The sequence below is a fragment of the Tachysurus vachellii genome, chromosome 18 (genome assembly GCF_030014155.1).
Source record: "Tachysurus vachellii isolate PV-2020 chromosome 18, HZAU_Pvac_v1, whole genome shotgun sequence".
Lineage (NCBI taxonomy): Eukaryota > Metazoa > Chordata > Actinopteri > Siluriformes > Bagridae > Tachysurus > Tachysurus vachellii.
This window is the reverse complement of record NC_083477.1, coordinates 11,380,603-11,402,273: the sequence shown is the minus strand read 5'-3', so window position 1 is coordinate 11,402,273 and position 21,671 is coordinate 11,380,603. Positions and strand designations below refer to the sequence as shown.

At 39.3% G+C, this 21,671-nt stretch overlaps 1 protein-coding gene across 3 annotated transcripts in view; it reads right to left on the bottom strand.

Moving 5' to 3' along the window:
- The window catches only part of bptf (bromodomain PHD finger transcription factor), a 29,116-nt gene extending 18,711 nt beyond the window's left edge, over positions 1-10,405 (bottom strand). For all 3 annotated transcript variants that reach the window (XM_060893328.1, XM_060893329.1, XM_060893330.1), the window contains exons 1-5: positions 9,704-10,405; positions 7,365-8,190; positions 5,754-5,974; positions 1,879-2,046; positions 1,600-1,740 (exon numbers count right to left, since the gene is read on the bottom strand). In XM_060893328.1, coding sequence (XP_060749311.1) covers positions 1,600-1,740; positions 1,879-2,046; positions 5,754-5,974; positions 7,365-8,190; positions 9,704-10,166 — 1,819 coding nt within the window. In that variant the 5' untranslated portion in view covers positions 10,167-10,405. The remainder of the gene's footprint in view (positions 1-1,599; positions 1,741-1,878; positions 2,047-5,753; positions 5,975-7,364; positions 8,191-9,703) is intronic.
- Between the last annotated feature and the right edge of the window lie 11,266 nt (positions 10,406-21,671).

Here is a 21,671-nt window from a genome sequence, read left to right as displayed (position 1 = left end):
GAAAAGCAGCCTTAAAGCATGATGCTGCCACCTCGGTGCTTCAATGTACTGATAGTGTTCTTTTAAAAGATGTGCTGTGTTTTTATGTGCAAAACAGTCAGCTTTGGTTTCATCAAACTGTAACATTATTAGACATGGTTTTGGGAACTTGGGTGCATTTTTTGCAAACTTTAGCCTGGCTTGGGTGTATTTATTTATTTATGGTTAAAAAAGCTATTGTATTGCCACCCTCCCTTGAAGCCCAGACATATGAAGAATTTGTGAGATTGCCGTCACATGTTAAGAGCAACCAGTACTTGTCAAATTGATACAGACATTCTTTTAATATTGCTGATGGCCTCTTGGCAGCTCCCTGAACAGTTTTCTCTTGGTTGTCTTATCAATTCTCGAGGGCTTTCCTGTTCTTAGGAATTTGACTGCCATATTTTTCTACATTTGTTGATTATTGTCTTTACAGTCTTCCATGGTATATTCAGTGTCTTTTTTTTTGTAACCATCTCCTAATTCATATTTTTCAACAATAAGTTCCTGTACTACATTGTATGCTCTTTGTGTGCTTTTCCACTCAGGTGTTACCAAGAAGAATGTTTTTAATCAATCACATTAGTTGATAGAAGGTATGTACTAATTAGTATTTAACATGAGTTTGACTGTAATTGGTTGATTCTGAACACAGCAACATTCATAATTAATATATATATATATATATATATATATATATATATATATATATATATATATATATATATATATATATATATATATATATATATATATGCACGGTCATAACAAGACCAAACATTTTCTTGAATCAATAGGAAGCACGAATGAGAGAATGCAAGCACACATTACAATGAGGCTTCAGTGATGCATTAAAAAAACTAACACAATCTACACCAAACACACGAGCACATCCCAAGTTATGCACTTGTAGGGAGGAAAGCATGCCAGCAAATCTCTGTTAAAGCTCACAGCAAAGATGGCACCAGGCCAGTGCTTCTCTATAGCACTATTGTCAAGCAGAGGTAGCTGGAAGGAGCTGATTCTCTACTGCATCAAAAAAGGCTACACACACACACACACACCCAGCACCGGTGGACTCAGCTCTCAGCCTGGCTGAAATAGAGTTAGTGCAACAGTGATGCTAGCCTTGGCCCTAAAAACGGTCCAAAGAGTGCCAAATCCCATGCCATGAGGCTTAAGCAATGCATGCAGCCATACTGATTGTACTGAATAAATGAAGTAGAGATTTGGAGTTATGCAAGCAAGAAGCAGATCAAGATGCAGGCCAAAAACAGATGCTTTTTACTGTCTCGTGGACTTTGTGAGACAAGGAGCAAACACAAACTGCATCAGAAAAGCATGCAAATCGATTTTATGAGAAAACGAAACTGAGCACTGATTTTGATTAAGCTGAGTATAAGCAAGAATGAGGGTGGATTAAACAAAGGCAGAATAAACATTGCAGCAAACCAAATGCTTAATTCTGACGAGAAGCTGGAAACAACATGTAGCAATGTCTCAACAGTGGAGCGTCAGGATGATCCAATCTCATAAAAGCACAATCAGCGATGAATCAAAATGACTCCGCTTCTATACCTGCCCATTCCCTCTGTGCCCCTTCACCAGGGTCTTCTGCAGTGGATGTAGATGGAGGGTCGGTTTTAGACGGCCCAGAAGAGTCAGCCTGAGGGCGCTCACACACACTGTTACTCTCTTCACCAGCAGGAGGAGCTGGGGCTATGGAACAGGCACAACACACAAATATCCATTCCAGCTCACCTTACAGACCAAATCAGGCAGGATCCATTTCATCTCACTGTTAAGCTAGAGGTGAGGTGCTGCCCCATGAGTATCACACGGACACACTGGTCTTACCATCAGCCGCAAGCTTGTCACAGGCAGAATTCCCGTCTTCAGAGTCCGGTCGTGAAGAGGACAGTTCAGTAATAGACGAGACTGGGATATCACCTTCGAATCCCTCAGCTTTCCCCTTTTCCTCATTGGGTTCTGACTGACGAGCCTTCTGCTTTTCCAGGATCTCATCTGAAGGGGGGAAAAACCCACAAATTTTTATTGGGATGCCTGTTGCTCTGGACAAAGCATGCTATACTGCAGCTTTGCTAAAAGGAACAAGGCTTTGTTGCAAGTCTAGTAAAAAAAAAGCTAAAAAGATCTTTTGTTTTTCTTGTGTGCAGATATATAAGCACATGAATGAGACAGGCACCTGTCTAAACAGGCCAGTGTACGGACATCCTGAATGTACACATCAACAGATTTCTCACAAATGTCTAGACTACAGCTTTCGTTTGTTTTTAATCATATTTTGTTATGCAACCTCACCAAGGACTAAACTGATTTAACATCCGAATCGCTGCAGTTCATTTAGGCAGGTACGAACACAGAAATAAAGATGAGAAAGCAAAACACGTGGATCCAAGCAATCCCTAATGCCTGTAGGACACTACACAGCCTTCAAAGCCTTAGAAATACTGTACGTAGGACTCAACTTTACGTTCTGTGGGCACAAAAAAGGAGCACTCATACACCTAGACAACAAAAGATGACACAAACTTTCACCTGGAAAGGGACTGGCTGGAAAGACACAAGCACTAAGGAGTGATTACAGAGTGTTCAAGGCACTACCAGAAATTATTTTGTCAGGGGTTATTTCTTGCTGTTCCTTAGAACCTTAGATTTGGGTAGGATGTTCCCAAGAAACACAAGAAAATATATTTTAGTAATTTTATATAGAAAAAAAAATTGTCAAATATCTCACAACACACACAGAGGCAAAGCTCCTAATTAGTCTTAGTCAGGAAATCAGCGTTAAGATCATGTAGTGTGCATTCAGCATAAAAGGAATATGATGTGAATCAGCCCAACTGCAGGAAATAAACCAAAACAAGCTGTGTGCACTGAATTGAGGATCTTCATTTAGCCTTAGACACAAGCTGATTAGTAGACTTTTAAGCACTACTGGATTATGAAGTTCTATTAAAACACGCACAACTGATCAACCAGCAATCCTTTACTACAGCACCAGATGCTTCTCCTTTCTTCCAGACTGAACACCAATCTTTGCTCAAGCAAAATAACAGCACCGAATAACCTCTCTGTCTGTGTTAGTAAAACCTACTGAACAGCCTAATGTGTTTTACAGAAAGCAAAAAGGTGCGAGCTATTATTTAGGTTGCAGATACCATACAAGCTGGAGAAGCTTACAAAATTATGATTAACAGCATCCTTTTTTCTGATGTAGCATCTCTCAGCCGACCTCTACAGGAGGAGTTTCCCTCCTACACACAACAGGCTGCTTCCAAGCCTCCGTGACTATAAATAGCTGTGGGATAATATACCCCAATGGTACAGTGGCATGTGTGGTATCATCAATTTACAAATTTATAAGGATTTATAAAAGGTTCCACTGTTGGGTATTATTACAAACTTACAAGCCAGAGAACAATAAATAAATAAATAAACAAACTTGACAGTGAAGATTACTTGACAGCGACGTGGCCAAAAATCTGCTGGCGATGCAGCCACATGCTCCGTGCTTTAACACTTGGTAACAGTTGCCTATTTGAAATTGGCACAACCAAAAGAAACATATTTCACTACAGATTTCTTCTGGCATCTAACGTATGGCTTATCGTTAGTAAATACACACACTAAAACAGAATGAACTGACAAATAGTCTAGATACTTCGACGCTCTATGAAACAGCAGCAGAAGTCTGAATCTATCCTTGACGTATCTGTTCAGTGCTGCTGGACTCTTGGTCATCCTCTAAAGAATATAAAGACAAAACTAACAGGTATGCAGTAAACTGAAACTTCGGGCTTCTAATGTGACAAGCTGACACAAGACACCAAAGAAGTCAATCTCTCAAGTGCGAACTGGAGCAACGCCGAGACGTTATATTCCGTATAAAGCTTCGACCTAATAAAAAACCTGAGCTGCATCATAATAAGGTGAAACATTAAAAAAGGGATCATTGTTCGAACAAATAACTTTTATTTATTTATACTAGCTATGTTTGTCTTGCATGTCATTATATTTAAAGAATTCCATCAAAAGATTTAAGAAATGCCTTTGCTAACAACATATTTTCCCCCTTTATTTCCAGAAACATTTTGGCTAAATAATTTTGTTCTGGTGTCAATTTGCAAGACGTTAAGTCAAAGATAAAAATCAGTAATTCCTGCCTGCATGTGCACGAGCTTGCTAAGTAAATATTTTTTTTTTAACCCTTCTTCGTTTCACTACCAGTTTCTGTTCATGCCAAGAGCAGACGCCACACAAGGCACTGTCAAACAAATCTCTCCTACAGTCTGCACCTCTATATGCCATATATATTTGGGTTCATGTTACCACTAGGTCCTCTATAGGTAAAAGACAGATGTGAAATAACACAGAGCTCACGTGCACTAGAGTGCTCTTGTTACTTCTTACATTGGTCACCAGTGACTAAAAGAAAATGCCGGTCTGTAGGCTGGCACCATGTCCTTAACAAGCACATCAGTGTTGGCTTCTCACAAAACCACACACAAACACACACACCGTATGCTGTCAAAAGGCATCTCTGGTGTATTTCTAACCTTAAACACTTCTCAGCTCACCCTGCCACTTCGGTGCCTCTACAGTGAGAAGGTGCTTCTGGAGGTTTGTAAGGAAACACTTGTGTGCAACATCAAACGCACAACAAAACAAGTCCCCTGAGCAAGAGCAAATTTAGTTTTACGTACTACTTCTAATTGGTGGAAACGCAGTGCTGCTTCCAATGAGATGTTCACACCTATACGAATAGTTTTCCCTTTCTGGGTGAAAAAAATCCAGTCAGTACGAACAGAATTTTTTGGAAAGATCTCTCTCGTTCAACATAGAAACATTTCTGAATCCGCTCACATGAGCGCACCAGCCATTTATTCAGTTCAAGAAAAAACTAATTTTTTTGAGAAACAGGCTGAAGGAAATAAGGAAAAAACATCAGGACAGTCAAAAGCATTCATTAATTCATCTTCAGTAACTGCTTTATCCTGGTCAAAGCATAAAGCTGACTAAAAGCTCCAAAATGGAAAATGACAAACAAGGATTTTGTGTGGCCTGAAGATGCGGAGAAACGACAGTCAAGATTGATGTCAGGGTTTTAACAGACGCAGTTCCCATGTGCTGAGTGTAACAAGTGTTTTAAAACCTCTCTACCTTAGAGGGTTTTTCAGAAAGTTTTTTTTTCAGTGGAGGCCAAAATTGAAATTTCAGGTTTTAGACATTTGAAAAATATCTGAACATTCCACATAAAGAAAAACCCAGAGCACAGGAAAGATACAACCCCTTATTATAATGACTTCTAATAGCTTGCGATGCTTTAAATTACATCAGAATCTAAAGCGGCCCATAAACATTCCACTCCAAAGGTAACTAGAAATTTATGTATGAAAAAGTATGCCATTAAAAAGTATGCCATTATGTTTATTAAGGAATAAAAATGAAGTCTTTGGTAGTATAAAAGGAACAAAACACTTGAGGACATGCTGAGATTAATTTCCCTGTCATGTTTTATTTCTTACTTACATGGCTCGCTAAATGTACAGAACGAAATCGTTTAATGGCCATAGACAAAACCTGTCAAAATCCCACAGTACTATAAAATTACAGGATTAAACATTCATATATTACGTGTGTTCTTGAAATCATAAAGAATAACTAGCAAGCATGTCGTTCCTTACACTGCTGATGTTCCTGTTGCTTACCGTTGATGACAGTGAGGTAGGCCTTGTTGTTGCCACGAGCCTTGTTGGTGAGGTCCTCAGTAATGTCCATGTGCAAGTGGATCTCCTCTTTCAGCTCCTCCAACATAGCACAGAGGTCATTCTCCCAGAACTCCTTATCCACAATCTTGATCAGCTCACTCAGCTGCACTTTAGTGCTGTAGTACCAGATCCTCTTCCCTTCCTCATCACCATCTTCCTCCCTGATACAGAAACAGACAGAGCTTCGGTTAATCTGTGCAATTTAGATCAGATCAGGAAATTACATGTGAACAGAAAATGATGTGATTCTAAAAATGATTTTGATGTGCCACTGGATCCTAAAGACCATTCCTTAAATATCATGACTCAATATTTCTGCATGTTCTTGTATCCAACAAAAAGATGATCTAAAGTATCCTCTACAGATAAAAGACTTTTAAAGCCCCCCCAAAAAACACCACATAACTCACAAAAAGCTTCTTTTCCATGCCTACTTTAATTAGAAGGCTTTTGAACAAAAAAAATACTCTGCCATTAAAGCAGCACTGTAATTAAAATGTCTGTATATATCTTGCACAATTCGGAGAGGAAATTTGTTATGCGTTTTCAAAACAGAAAAAATAGTCACTTAAAAAAATAAATAAATAAATAAATAAATAAAAAAAAAGAAGAAAGAAGAAGAAAAGATAAACAATCAACGTGTCCGGGTAATTTCACTGTTTATCCCAAAGAGCAGATAAACAGATGCTGGTACAAAATTCAAAACCAAACAGTGCAACTGAAATGAGCATGTCAAAGCTTTTGGGAAACACACAACCTAAACAATACACTGTACAATGTATCCTAAAGCCATTTTAGACAAAGCTGACCAAGATATTTAGAAATATGAATTTTCTTCCTGTTTAAAACAAGATGGATACATGAGAATTATTGATATTGCGATACTGTACAGATTAATGGTTTCAGTTTAAATCTCATCTGATGTAGAATGGTGTTTACACATCCACCTATGTGCAAGATGCTCCAGAAGACAGCTCACTGATAGCAACTACTTCAGCACATGATTCTAATTTTTTCAGACAAAACACATCTCCCTGGCTAAACTAAATAAAAATACATTAAATAATAGATTCATCTGTGTTTAGCTCAGAATCATAAAACTAATAAAAACGTGCTAAAGTGTCTTATCTTCCAAACCGCTCTGCATGCGGTGAACTCTCTTCCGTTCAGAAGACAGTATAAAACCAGCTGTCTAAGGTTCCACTGATATCTAGACAAGAGTTCTGTGCTGATTGAACTGAGGTAGCTAAAACTTTTTAAGTTTCAACAGTTTTTAAGATAACAATTTATGATAAATAAAAAAAGAGTGTAAGAAATAATACAATAAAGAGGGTTTCCTGATTGTAGCCTAGACCTGCATGAAAAGATTGGCTGAATATGTTCAAAGAGCTTCAGTACAGCTACCTTTTACTAAAAATCACTGCCAAAACATAATCCAACACACCTGGATGTGCATGCGACTTGCTAGTGAGTTATTGTTGTTCTATTCAAAGATATGGAATGCTGCAAATTATGTAAGACAATTCAAATTATAAGAGATATATAACTCACACAATAACTCTGCGATTGAGGAACCAGTACTTCCGTTGGTGCCGGTCATAGCCGATGGGTTCCTGCCGCAGGTACGGGCGGCTCCTCTGAGCCTCAGTGATGCAGTCGCTGACCCCGGGCACTCGATGTGCTACACATATCTCACACTGCCACTCATCCTCAGGCACAGCCTCCAGAGGTGGCCGCACACACTCCAGATGGTAGACAGCGGAGCATGTTTCACAGCAGAGGAGGTCACCGAGACGATGGCAGGCACGGCAGTGGTCATCATACTGCACTGCTCCTTCGCTCATCAGCTCTTCACGGGCCATATTAGTGGTGAGAAAGCGGTCCACAAGAAACTGCAGCACCTTCACCTTGCTTTCCAGCGGGCCATAGGGGTACTCGTCAACCTCCAGGTGTCCAAGTGCAGCACCACCATATTCGGGTTCACTCTCGCAGTACGCTCGCACCACCTCAGGCCACGTCATGCCGTCCACAAAGTACAGTGTAGAGTTGACGCTGTCCTTGAGGTCAGCTGGCCCAAATGTGGTGTTGGAGGAGTCCTCCTCACGCAAGATAGCCTTCAACAACGCTATGTGCGTCTCAGCCAGAAGTGCGCACTGCTCCTGGCCTGCCAGCGCTGCGCAGAAGTCCTCAAAGCGAAAGGGCGAGAGGCGTAACACTGTGCTGAAAGAGCGCAGCACCTCGTACACGGCTGAGGCGTTCAGCAGCTGCTCGGGAGGGATGAGCAGGTCCTCTGAGGACTTGGGCAGCTCCAGGGGAGGGATCTCTTTCTGTTCTAAGACAGGAGATGGTGGCCGACGGGCACGTCGTCTCCTCCGGCCTAGTAAAGAACAAGCACAAAAGTAGTAAAGACAATCCTCTAGATTTTGAAGCATGTATCTATGTTACAGTAAATCTGGTCATTAAACTCAAGTCAAGATCGGATTTCGTTAAACTTATTCATTTACAATCACAGCCAAATGTGTCTGAAGTTCACCAAAACCACAGTGTAAGAAGCAAAATATATGAGGGAGGAAAAAACGAATTAAAGAGAAAAATCACTTTCGTTTGGAGGGTTTTTTTTGTTCCTGCAGCAGTGATTCATAACAGTGTATTAGAAAGCTGACAAATATGACTTGGAGAAGCTGATGCATTACACTTATATACTAATATATAACGTGTCAGAGCTCCTGAAGTGCAGGGAAAAAAAGTCTAACCTGTATATAACGGTTCCTGAGCGTTTAAATGTAAATAAACCTTATTATATGAATACAAGACAACAAATGGCCACAATAGTTAGAAAAGTACATCATATGAGCACAGTAAGAAAGAAGAAAAAAAAACTACATGCAAACATTTTTACAGATAAATATCTACATTGACTTTCATCTATAACGTTGGTCATGTCAGGGAGATATCGGCAGTCCCTCGATGTGAAACTCCCTCCATGTGTGAGGTGAAGCGCTACTGGCGCTCGTTTTCAAAACAATCCAACACATGGGATCCTGTCATTAGCCTGACTAGCTTGTTAGCAACTTGGCTAATGAAGAACAGCCAGGTTTAGCTACACTGGTGCCTGTTCGCTTAAAGACTCGTGAATATGAAAATGTTTACTCGGTCAAAACCCGTTAAACGTTGTGAAAGCAGAAGGTAAAACAGGTAATTGTGTGTTTTAAACCTTACTGGAACACAGACACAGCTAGCAAACCGGTCGGCTAACAAGAACGCAATTTTAATATTTCACATAATCAGGTTTCTATCTAACTTCAGCTAAAATCATTATAAACAAAATACAAACTTTAAAGCTGAACCCCGACAAAACTGATGCAATAAAACAAACCAAAAAAAGCGTTAATATTATGTGAATTATTTGGCTGGTTCATAAAATAAATTCCATCTTATTTAGGCTTAAGTTGATTGTTAGCATTCGTGCTAACGCCAAGCATTGGGCTGAAATATGCTAAGTTTACTCAGCTAACACAACAAGCTAGCGCCGCTCTCCTTTCGGTTGTATTGTGTATTAATGTCGATGTTATGAATGACGAGTGAATGAATAATACTGTAATAATCAAACATCTGTTCTCTGAGCCGCTGGACAAAAATAAACACACGTACACGACTCGGATAGCCAGCCTTAAGACACTGTGCTAAAAGTTAGGCCTGCCTTTACTTAGCACGTAGCTACTCCATTTTGAGCGACCTGGTGAACACTTTATAAGATTGAATATGAATTAAAAAAATAAAGGTGAATAAAAAGATGAGGTTGGAATTTTGCCTTCTGCAGGATTGTGATCAGGACGTGAGTGAGTGAGTGAACTTGGGATAGTTGTTTAGCTCATTAGCTACAGTGATACCTGGAGTGCTGCCGTGGCTGCTCTCGGTGCAGTAGCTGGCATCGTCCTCCTCCTCCTCCTCGGGCAGCTCGAGGTAGTCCGACTCGTTGTCGATGACCTCATCTTCTTCCTCCGTGAGAGGCTCTTCTTCCATGTAGTCATCTTCCTCCGAGGCTAAACTCACCGCATCCTCCTCTTCCTCGCTCTCGTGGTCGTCGTAAACCACAGCGCTAGCGGAGCTCCGTCTCCCCCTGCCTCGTCCAGCTCCTCTACCCCTGCCTCTACCCCGCGATGCCGAGGATCCAGCTTTCCTCTTGCCGCGCGATGAATGAGGGTTTCCCCGCTTGGGTGTCACAAATTCGTCGTCGCTGCCACCTCTTCCCTTCGCCTTTAATCCTTTCCGTGGTCTGAGACCGCGCACCGGCCCTGGAGAAGGCTCCTGCATCAGCAGGGTTTTGGGCGGCCTGCCTCTTCTCCCCCTCATTACACATAGAAAAACCTATTCTTTTCTTTTTCAGTCCTAGCGCGCACCGGAAGTGCAGAAAACACGAATTTTCAGGCACCGACGGAAAGCTGAACTCGCAGAAACACGGATGCAGTAGTTCACCGACGCCACAGACACGGTTAACGCGAGAAAGCTCAAAGCGAATGGCCGGCGTCCCGCTTCGGGTCGCTCGCAGTCGCCATGTTGCTTCCTCTCTCTCTCTCCGCGTACTCCAAACACAGCGGGCCGCGAGCCCAGGTCACGTGACCCCATGAGCGCTCACTACATTCATCGCTCTTACACAGTGACTGATACAATAACTTTACTGAGCATCTCATAGCTTTGTCACGTTTGTGCAATTTCACTCTTAATTTACTTCTTTATCGCTGTATCTTCTTACTTCTTTGAAGAAATAAAGACAGGACTCTAGGTCTCTTTATTATAAAGATCATTTTCATGTATCTTTTGAAGGTTTATGATAATGATAATGATAATAATAATAATAATAATAATAATAATAATAATAATAATAATAACAATAATAAAAAAATAATAATAGTAATAATAAAAATGATTATTATTGTTATTGTTATTGTTGTTGTTGTTGTTGTTCAATATACACCACACCAGAAAATCATAATTTTTTATATCACTTTTGGAATAAGGGCATTTGGTCCTTAATTCATATATGAAATGTATACAGCAACTTAATATACCTTATAAAACTTTCTAATTCTTCAAGGAAACAATACAAAATGGCCATTATATCTATTCCAGTAACAAAGGTATATCTATTCAATGGTTACATCAGATACACCAACTCAGTCGAATAATTTAAACAAGCAGAAAGAATTTAAGAACAGTGTATTAATTCTAGCCACCTGTATGTTTATTATACACTTACTGAGCACATTGTTGGGAACGCCTGTACATCTAGGGGAAGATTAGGGTAAAGATCACATCAACCAACAGAATTTTTGGTTCCACTGACAAAAAAATGTGCTCTCGGTGAATTAGACTGTAGCATGATTGTTGGTGTCAGATAGGTTGGTTTCTGAAACTGCTAATCTCTTGGGATCTTCACACACAACAGGCTCAAGAACTTACTCAAATAAAATAAATAAGGTCCATTGAGCAGCAGTTCTGTGGACAGAAACACCTTTGTTATGAGAAAGTCCAATGGAGAATGTCCACACTGTTTGAAGCTGACAGTAGGGCTACAGCAACTCAGATAATCACTATAGAACTATAGTGAGCAGAAAAGATGAGATGGTCAACATGCCAGATGAGCTACAATGGGGAAGACCACGTCGGGTTCTACTCCTTTCAGCCTTATGTGGTCTGTGGTAGAATGAAAAATTCATAGCAAAGACAGACAACTGAAAAATCAGTAGGAATTTGTGGAGCAATCATGTCAATATGGACCTTCTACACAGCCCCAAACCACTGGACCGCATAAAGTGGAATTATGTCAAAATGTTGTTTGTTGACTACAGTTCAGTTTAAACCCACAAACTCCTTCATGCTAAGCTCCGACTTGGAGATGCTGGGACCTCATGACAGACAGACTACAAGCAGTACAGATGGGCAGGCATGTCTTAACGCCAGTGCTGGAGCTGTCCCAGGGTAGTGTCTAAAGCCCCATGCTGTAATTATTCTACACTTACATCTGTGTGGTTACTAGCAACTCCACCACCATTGTTAAGTTTGCTGACAACACTGTTGATGAGAGAAAAAGCCTGGAGAACTGGTACTAATAGAACAATGTCTTACTGCATGTTAGCAAGACAAAGGAGTTTATAGTGGACTTAAGCAGGAGAGGAGTTACCAGCCATCAGTGTACATATATAACATATCATGCAACATTCTGAGACCAAATGCAGCTGTGTGTTAGACATACTTGTGCTATATTATTTTAAAACATAATCACTTAATAATAACCTTCCTCTTGTGTTAAAAAATAAAAGTAACACATAAATTTGTTTATTAAATCAAGGCTTTTTGACTTTGCCAGGAACTTCTATTTAAACCAAAAAAAATCAATTTCACTAAAATTATAAAATTCTCTGGTGAAAATGATGACATTTGTGTTGTTAGGGTTGGTTTTGACCCAGTTCTAATATAAGATTATAAAACAATAATTAGTGCCAAAACTGAAATCATAAACACACTGTCAGCTCTCTAACGCTGTCAGCCAACAGCCCACTGACACCCAGCTCCTCACCCAACCCATGAGCTTTAGTTAGGGGCTTTTCTCTTTGTCTGATTGTCACCTTGCTTAAACAAACAAAACAAATACACAAAGAAGGACATGGCCATATGGAATGCATAAGACTAATTCAGTTTAGATCGGGTGAGTACACATCTCCAGTTTGCAGCATGCAAAAATGAGAAGATTTACAACAAGCTAAGCTCTGGATAATATATTTGCTGAAAATGAGGATGAGGACAAAGAACAGCATAGCGATATGGATGAGCAGGTTTCTGAGGAGGAAGTCGATGTAGCGTATCAACCAGAAGACACAGACACATCTGATGAGTCTGATGAAGAGGTCGCCAGTGCTGAAGCTGCTCCCACTCCTGCCGAAACATTCAAATCCAAAAGTAGTAACATCTGTTGGCGCTCAGTACTTAAATGGCAGCTGCTGCAAATGTCATCAAAATGACCCCTGGGATCACAAGTATTGCTGTAACGAGAGTAAGTGACATCAAGACATGTCATCTGTTTATATCATTGTCACTTAGAAAAATTGTCAAAATATGACAAGCCTTGAAGGAAAAATCTTTTTTAAATAGATCTGAAATACTTGCTCCCATCAGGGATGTCTGAGAGAGATGGGTGCAGCTCCTTCCACTGATGTTCAACCCAGGGCCAGAGGTGACAGTAGATGAACGTTTTTTTCCCTGGAAAATGCCCCTTCTGCCAGTGCATTCCCAGAAAGCCAGGCAAATACATCATAAAAATACATCCGGGCAGCCTGTGATGCAAAAACCAGCTATGCACGGAATATACAGATTTACACAGGCAAACCATCATGTGTCATCTCTGAGAAAAATCAAGGAAAGCATGTAGTCCTCAATATGACTACTGAAATGCAGGGTCATTTTTTTTTTTTACCAGATATGAACTTGGACAAGAACTTCTCAGGAGGAAACTTACCATGGTGGGCACAAAAAAAATAAACCTGAGCTGCCCTCTGAAATTTTGCAGATGAAGGACAGAATTTAAAATTTTGCTTTTAAAGACACCACCACTGTTGTTTTATATTGTCCAAAGAAAATGTCTGGTACTTATGTCCACTTTTCACAAAGATGCAGCTTTGTCATCAGGAAGTGACAAAAAGCCCATACTAATCCTGGATATAATAACCTGTGCGGGGAGACCCCACTATAATAAACTATAATACTGTATATAGTATATACTATAATAAAAACAAAGGAGGAGTGGACAACCCGGAAAAGCTGACTGCCACCTAAACTTGCAAGTAAACGATCAGGAGATGGCCAATGGTTGTGTTTTATCCTAGATGTGTCTGTATACAATGCATTTGTGTTGTGGACCCACATCCACCTATGGTGGAGCGCAACCAAAAAAAAACCAATCGGAGAATAGAAGAGGCGCTATAAAGTTCCCTTTTCAAGGTGCATGTTGAGTGAAGGGAACAGGTCCCCCAGGACCCAGCCGCCACAGGCTGGGTCAGACAGCTGCAGAGTTCACCTAGCACTCCATTCATGCCATCAGCAACACAAAGAGCATCAGCGCCAACATCCTCCTCAGCCAGCCCTGCCTCAACATCAACCAGCACAGCCACAGCCACAACCCCGCTGAGACCACCTGATTGTAAAAGAAGTGTCAGGTCTGCCCTAGCAATAAGGACAGAAAGACAAACATATTGTGCTTTGACTGCAAAAATATCTTTGCAAACAACACACTAAAAGTGTCACTTTTTGCCACACCTGCATCTAAACACACACATACACATTCATGTTCTTGCACACAAAGACTTTTTTTTAGAACTAGTACTTGACTTCTATTGGTTTCATTTGCTTGATTTGGTTGTTTGTTTGACCTTGCAAATCTAAATTTTGTATTATTACTTGTTCTGCCTTTCATTTTGTATTTGTTTTAAAGTTCTATTAAAAAAAAAGTTAGCCTTTTTGCTGAGGTAAAAATATATGGGTCAAAATTGACCCAAAACACCATAGTTAATACTATAGTTAATAATATTAAAATAATATATTTAAAAAATCAGTTTATTTAAGAGTTGTGTTCTAATACCCCTCAGTAATAGTCAGGTAACATAACAAACTTTTATTTATTTATATAATTCTCTTGAGGTTTATTTGACCAATTTTTTTTATTGAAAACAAGAGGAATGCTGTCAAAAGAAATCCCAGGGGACCACACCAAAAATATTAAAACCAATCTTTTCATGGATAAAAAAGCCTAACAAGATAAACAAGAGGGAAGAGGGAAACAAATCAAATAATTTATTAAATAATATAATAGTAATAATATTATTATATAATAGATTTGAGGGCATTTTATGGCTGATTTAAGACACAGGTCAAAACCGACCCGGTAACAGCAAGCTAACAGGAAGATTACTATAATGGGTTAATTACAAAATATTTGTTCATGGATGATGCTATGATCTCGGGTGGTGTCGAAAAAAATATTTGGTCCCTTAAGCCAAGACCAAAACAAGACTTGAGTACCACAACTCCACTATAATGCGAGATTTGTTGATTACCGCTTACTACTGTAGAAATGTTTCATTTCATTATTTATAAAGAAATATTATAATACATTATACTTTACAGGGTGTCACAGCTGCTCATAGAAAGGGTTTCTTCATTTCTTATATTTTCTTCTATTTTCAAACAATAACTAAGACATTGACACATATGTGGACGTAGACAGTAACAATAAGGTTTTTAATCAAAAGTTTGGAGTATTAAAGCAAACAAACCAAGTACTTTTTGGATGTTTCAAGATTTAAAAAAAAAAAATTAAACCACTATTAAAATGTAAGGTAATAACGTCTTAGTTCAAAGGTCATGACAATAAAACAAACAAAATATTCAGGCTAGAGTTGTTACTGGTTTGAATTTGGGATTTCTAAGAGTCTAATGTTTTGGATTTAGTGATATTCTGGTGATTTCTTTATTTGCACCTTTTACAAATTAGTTTGAGATACTTTTATACATTCTGAACAACAGTTTTCTCTGTTGACCAGTGCTGATTTTTTTTCTTTAACGATTGTCACATATAAAGTACAGAAATCCCTTTTCTGTTCTTACAACTGACTTTTGTTTTCATGTTTTCTTTGGACCACATGGCCACGGCAGCCTGAGTTGGCTTTTAGCCAAATAAAAAAAAAAAACAGGCCTGAAAATTTTCTACTTGACAAACACATGGTTTTAGTTTAGAAGTTTATCGAATTCAAAACGATTCTCGCTCTCAGTCTGTGGTAACTTAATCCTCCAGCCTTTAATGACACCTTCTGTAGGTAGTTGCTAATGCTACGCTAAGTGGCTACGCTAAGTAGCTACGCACGGTGATTAAATGATCCATTTTTATCATGCTATAAAGAAATAAGTAGTTTTGCAAGTAGTTAAGGTGATGGACTAGAAATCCATTAGGGTCTCTCCGTACAGGTGCAAATCCTGCTGAATACAACATGCTTTTTTACACGTGACCACTAATTATCACGTGGGAATAACGTCCCCTTTAAAATGGAAATATAGGCCGACATTATGTAGCGCAGGTTAAAGGCATTTTATACATTAAAGCTTGTTGTGTTTTGAATGTTATTTTTCTCCTTCTCAGTCTCCCTCTCCTTCTCTCTCTCCTTCTCTCTCTATATATAGTGTAGTCATAACAATAAAACCATCTGCCTAACATTGTTTAGGTCCCCAATGTGCTGCCAAAAAGAGCTTTGACCTATCAAGATGTAGACTCCTGAAAACCTCTGAGGGTATGTTGTGGTATCTGGCATCAATTTGTTAACAGCAGATCATTCTCATTTGCACTGAAACGGGTCGCTCTCTGGTTCTAGACCCGATTTGTGGTCAGTTCTGGGTCTGGCAATATTGAGTTTATCGTGAACCAGCCACAAGTTTAAACAGACTCAAAAAATGAGCAAAAACCAGTCCAAAATCTAACACGGTGTGCCACAGTATTTGTGTGCATCTGTTACTCATGTTTTTGAAAATTTATCTTAACTTATAATAAAATAAAATGCAACGTAACTACTGTACTCAACACAACACAACTGCCATCGTCAAAGTCTACAATCAAAATGACACATAATAAGTTAGATCTTTGTTGTAGTACGCAGCTTTTGCAGTTAGTGAGTATTTTCATTATGTATGTAACCATGTGACTAATGAACTAGAGGGAAAACACAATTTATCATTTATGATTAACACGTTGTCATTGCCATTTGGAAACAGGCCACCAGCAGCAAGCACAGAAGTGTCAGTCACCTTTAAAGTGCTTTTGGTGATATACGTCCAATTCCCTGATTCTGCTAAGCTGGTAGAGATGCACGTATTTTTGAAAATCACTGGGAGTAACACAATGTGTTAGTGTGATCCGTAGCAGCCGCTTACCTGTTGAATATCCTGATGACTATTTTAATAGAAGAGGACGACATTCTCTAGTTAGTCTATTCCAAGAAGTAGTGGTTAGGAAATGACTCCTCTGGGATTTGTGTCTTGGCTATCCTTGGAGTAATATTGAGTCAGGCTTGACTCAGGAATCCTTAGGCAATCATCTTTCTGGGACATGTTAAAAGATGGCCACATGTTTAGCCAACACAAAGTCAGTACCTCTGGCTGTTATGTTGGTACAATTAAAGAGTGAAAGCAATGTCAGGCGTGGAGATACATTTTGGGAGTGTAAAAAGGACAATGTAGGTGATTACAGAAAAGGAATAGAGCTGATTAAGGAGAGGATTTGTGTGCTACACAAAATCTGCAAGGAACTTAATGGCTACTGTTATAATGACAACCTGACCAGGCATTACCTCAGCATGGCCAACGAGAAGGAAGTGATGTGTGAACTGCATTGTTACAGTACTTCTGCACACAGGAAGAGTGAAACTGTTGAATTGTTGTTACTATTAAAACAAATCCAAAAAACTAAACTCAGGCATCCCATTCAACCAAATAATACCAACAATCTACGTAAAATGTTATTTTATTATTTAAAGCTTTTAAATTGATAAATGTTTAAGCACAGTATTCCTTCTGACACGTCATCACAGCATGTGGCCCGACATGTCAAGCCCCGAGGTGGTAATTTCATTCATTTTTTTCAGCTTTTAAATAATCAAGCAGCTCCAGGTTTAAATCTTAATTCCTATTTTTGGTCCTTTCCTGAGATTTCTTTCTGGAGATGACTCAGCTTTATTCAGTTTCTGTATCCCTAAAATACCTCAGCAATCTAAAAACACCTATATATCTAATGCATTTATATTCTAACAAAAATAAACCACTGTTTGTGGCTAAACTGTTAGCTACAAAGTTTCACCAACCTATAGGGTATCAGCTAAAATAATATTTCTATGCACATTTCTGATATTTTACATTTACATTTCTGGTATTTAACAGACACCCTTATCCAGAGTGACTTATTTCAGTTTACACACCTGAGCAATTAAAGGGTTAAAGCCCTTGCTCAGGGGCCCAGCAGTGGCAGCTTGGTGGCCTGGGATTTAAACTCATGACCTTCTGATCAGTAGTCCAACACCTTAACCAATAGGCTACTACATCCTTGTTTATAACTGATGTTAGAAGAATTTTGGAGTTTTTACACACCACGTTTTTCAGGCCAAAGCAGGGGACACTCTGGATTTTGTGCCAATCCAGATCACAGTTTCCTCAAAACATTCCTTTAAGAAACTGCAGTGTGGGAAGTCCACGTGAGAGTGGAGGGCTGAAGAGCTCCAAAACACGTACAAAACATGGTGCTGAAGGCAACATGCAATGCTCTCAAATCCTCACTTACTAAATTGTAGGGCTTTCAAACCACCATTTTAACTAATATGCATTATATAAATGTTTACACAAATAATGAAAAATTATTTAAGGCCACTCTGAACAACACACAAATGCCCAGCTTAAATATCCACATGACAACATGCTTAACTCTGGGGCTAACAGCCCTTGCACTTCACTTCTCAACAGGTCTAACATATACGCGGTATTACTCCAGAGTTCACGATAAACGATCACACAAAGCTTTCGAAAATATTAATAGACAAATTTATGCTTAGCTATTGTAGATGGAATCGGATCCTGTGAGGTCTTATGGACAAACAGTTATGCATCCCATCCTGGACCTGACCTCTTTAAAGCATGATCCTCTCTTTTCAAATCTGACTTGACTCTGTGACTCAATCTGACAGAATCCGTCTCCTGCTGTTGAAACCTGGCAAGCTGTTGCTGTGATGACCTCTTACAAAAGATTGAATAATTCCATAACTACAAAAGGTATGCGTGGTGCAAAAAGAGTGCCAACTCATCACAGGGCACATTCATACACCTATTAACACACTGCAGACATTTTAGAGATGCCATCAAACCTACAGTGCATGTCTTTAGACTGAAGGGAAACCTCCAAAGAACCACAGTGACCCTTGACTATAACATAAATATAAAAAGCATTACAAGGACAATAAGGAGTATCAGGGAAATATTTATGTGGATTGTCTGACTGGAAATTTAATTCAATTAAATTAACTTTTTTTCTTTTGAGCTGCTGTAAAGTATATGTATAGTAAAATAAAATTTGCTATACGGAATAATAAAAAAAATTCTTTTCCTAAAGAGTATATACCAGTGTGTTTGTTTTCTTTTTGTAATCATTATCAATGCTAATAATTACTCTCACTCACTCACTCACTCACTCACTCACTCATTTTCTACCGCTTATCCGAACTACCTCGGGTCACGGGGAGCCTGTGCCTATCTCAGGCGTCATCGGGCATCAAGGCAGGATACACCCTGGACGGAGTGCCAACCCATCGCAGGGCACACACACACTCTCATTCACTCACGCACTCACACACTACGGACAATTTTCCAGAGATGCCAATCAACCTACCATGCATGTCTTTGGACTGGGGGAGGAAACCGGAGTACCCGGAGGAAACCCCTGAGGCACGGGGAGAACATGCAAACTCCACACACACAAGGCTGAGGCGGGAATCGAACCTCCAACCGCGGAGGTGTGAGGCAAACGTGCTAACCACTAAGCCACTAAGCCACCGTGCCCCCCGCTAATAATTACTTTATAATGAAATTCATTTTGAACTAATTAGTTACAAGTGGTGCTTATATATGAATAAAATAAACAATCAAAAAATCTTAATAAAATCCAACAGCTTGTCATGACACTGAGGAATAGTAACAGTATGAAGAGGTTCAGACCATGTTAAAAAAATTAGTTGCAAAGGACTAACGGCAGAGACAATAGAAATGTTATATTAAAAATGAACATTATTCTTTAATCGGTTTTATTATTGCCCATAAATGACCTTGCATGTCTATTAGTAAGTCTAGTCTCTGTCAATGAGCTGTTACTATGGCATCAACAATATATTAACAAAGCTATAATTTAAAAAGACAGCCTGAAGTCCAGTCAGAATGAATGAATTAATTAATCAACAATTTTCCCCACCAGTCAGAAAGGAGAATTCAGCAGTGCTGTGGTTTAAAACATTATGACAGCTACAAAGCAAATCAAATTTTATTTGTCACATACACATACATACAGAGTACGACATGCAGTGAAATGCTTTTTGCATCTGTCTGGTATTCAAACATAAGGAATGCAATTTGGGATAAAAAAAATATAACCAAAAGTAGGTAGATAAATAAAACTAGTATAAACTATATAAAAAAAAGGATATAAAATATGAAAATATAAGTGAAAAATAATGTATATACATATACATAAATATACATAAATGCCTAAGGTTTTAATTATTGTTCCTTAAAGTGTCCATGTGCAATATGGTGTGTATAAAGTGGCACTGTGCTGTGCAAGTCCAGAGTTAAAGTGTCAGTGCAAACAAGGTGTGCAGAAAAACAGTGAAGGGGAGAGGTCCAGTACTAGATCCAGATCCTGGGTGTTTCCTGGTTTAAACTCCAAATGGCCTGCGGGAAGAAGCTCCTCCTCATTCTCTCTGTGTTTGCTTTCAAGGAGCGGAAGCGTTTCCCTGAACACAACAAAGAAAAGAGTCTATTGATCCTTTACATCTTCCTGGCCCTGGTCCGGCACCGCGTTCTGTAGATGTCCTGCAGGTCAGGGAGCTTGGTGTGGATGGTACGTTCTGCTGATCGCACCACCCTCTGGAGGGCTTGCCTGTCCTGCATGGTGCTGTTCCCGAACCAGGAAGTGATGCTCCATATCAGGACGCTCTCAATGGTGCAGGTGTAGAAAGTCTTTAGCACCTGAGAGGGTAGTTTGAAGTCCCTTAAGCATCTCAGATGGTACAGATGCCAGGGTGTTGATGTGACAGGACCAAGACAGGTCCTATGTGATGTGAACACCCAGGTAGCGGAAACTGTCCACTCTCTCCACTGCAGTCCCGTTGATGTTTAACGGTTGGTATGACCGCTCCTGCTTTGTGCTAAAGTCCACTATCAACTCCTTAGTCTTGCTGATGTTCAGGAGAAGATTATTCTCCTGGTACCATCTCTCCAGGTTTTTAGTCTCCTGTAGGTAGGCCGTCTCATCGTTGTTGGAGATCAGGCACACCACAACAGTGTCATCAGCAAACTTGATGATGGTGGTGGAGTTGGAAGTGGACACACAGTCATACGTGTACAGTGAGTACAGCAGGGGGCTCAGAACACAACCCTGGGGAGCTCCAGTGCTGAGGGTGAGGGTGGATGAGGTATGTTTGCCCACCCGTATGGCATATGACACCTAATAGTAGTAGCAGGTCATTACTCTAGTAAAATGTTACACATTTAGAATGAATGCATACATAAAAAAATTCATAACAAATCCGTAAACCAAAAAGGTAATACATGAATTCATTAAAATGCATAATGGGGAATTGACAAAAGGGCTGATGAGAAAACAATACATTACAATATCCAGCAGGTGGCAGTGTTACATCATTATATTATATTCCAGCACGCGGACAAAAATCTACATGTGCAGTACTTCTAGACTATCAGTGGACTCTATATGAAATACAATAAAATAAAATAAAATAATTGTAATTTAAGGAGTGTAACAATATATCTGCATCATTTAAATTTAACTGAGTAAAAATAGTTGTCTTTAACATAAAAAAGCAAAAACAAACAAACAAACAATAAAAACAAACAAACAAACAAATAAACAAAAACAAACAAACAAACAAATAAATAAATACAATTGTATATATAATTGTACACTTGTATATACTGTATAGTGATATTAGACATGCATGTTTGAGTATAGTGATGGAGGAAGAGAGAGCATGCAGCTCACTGGAG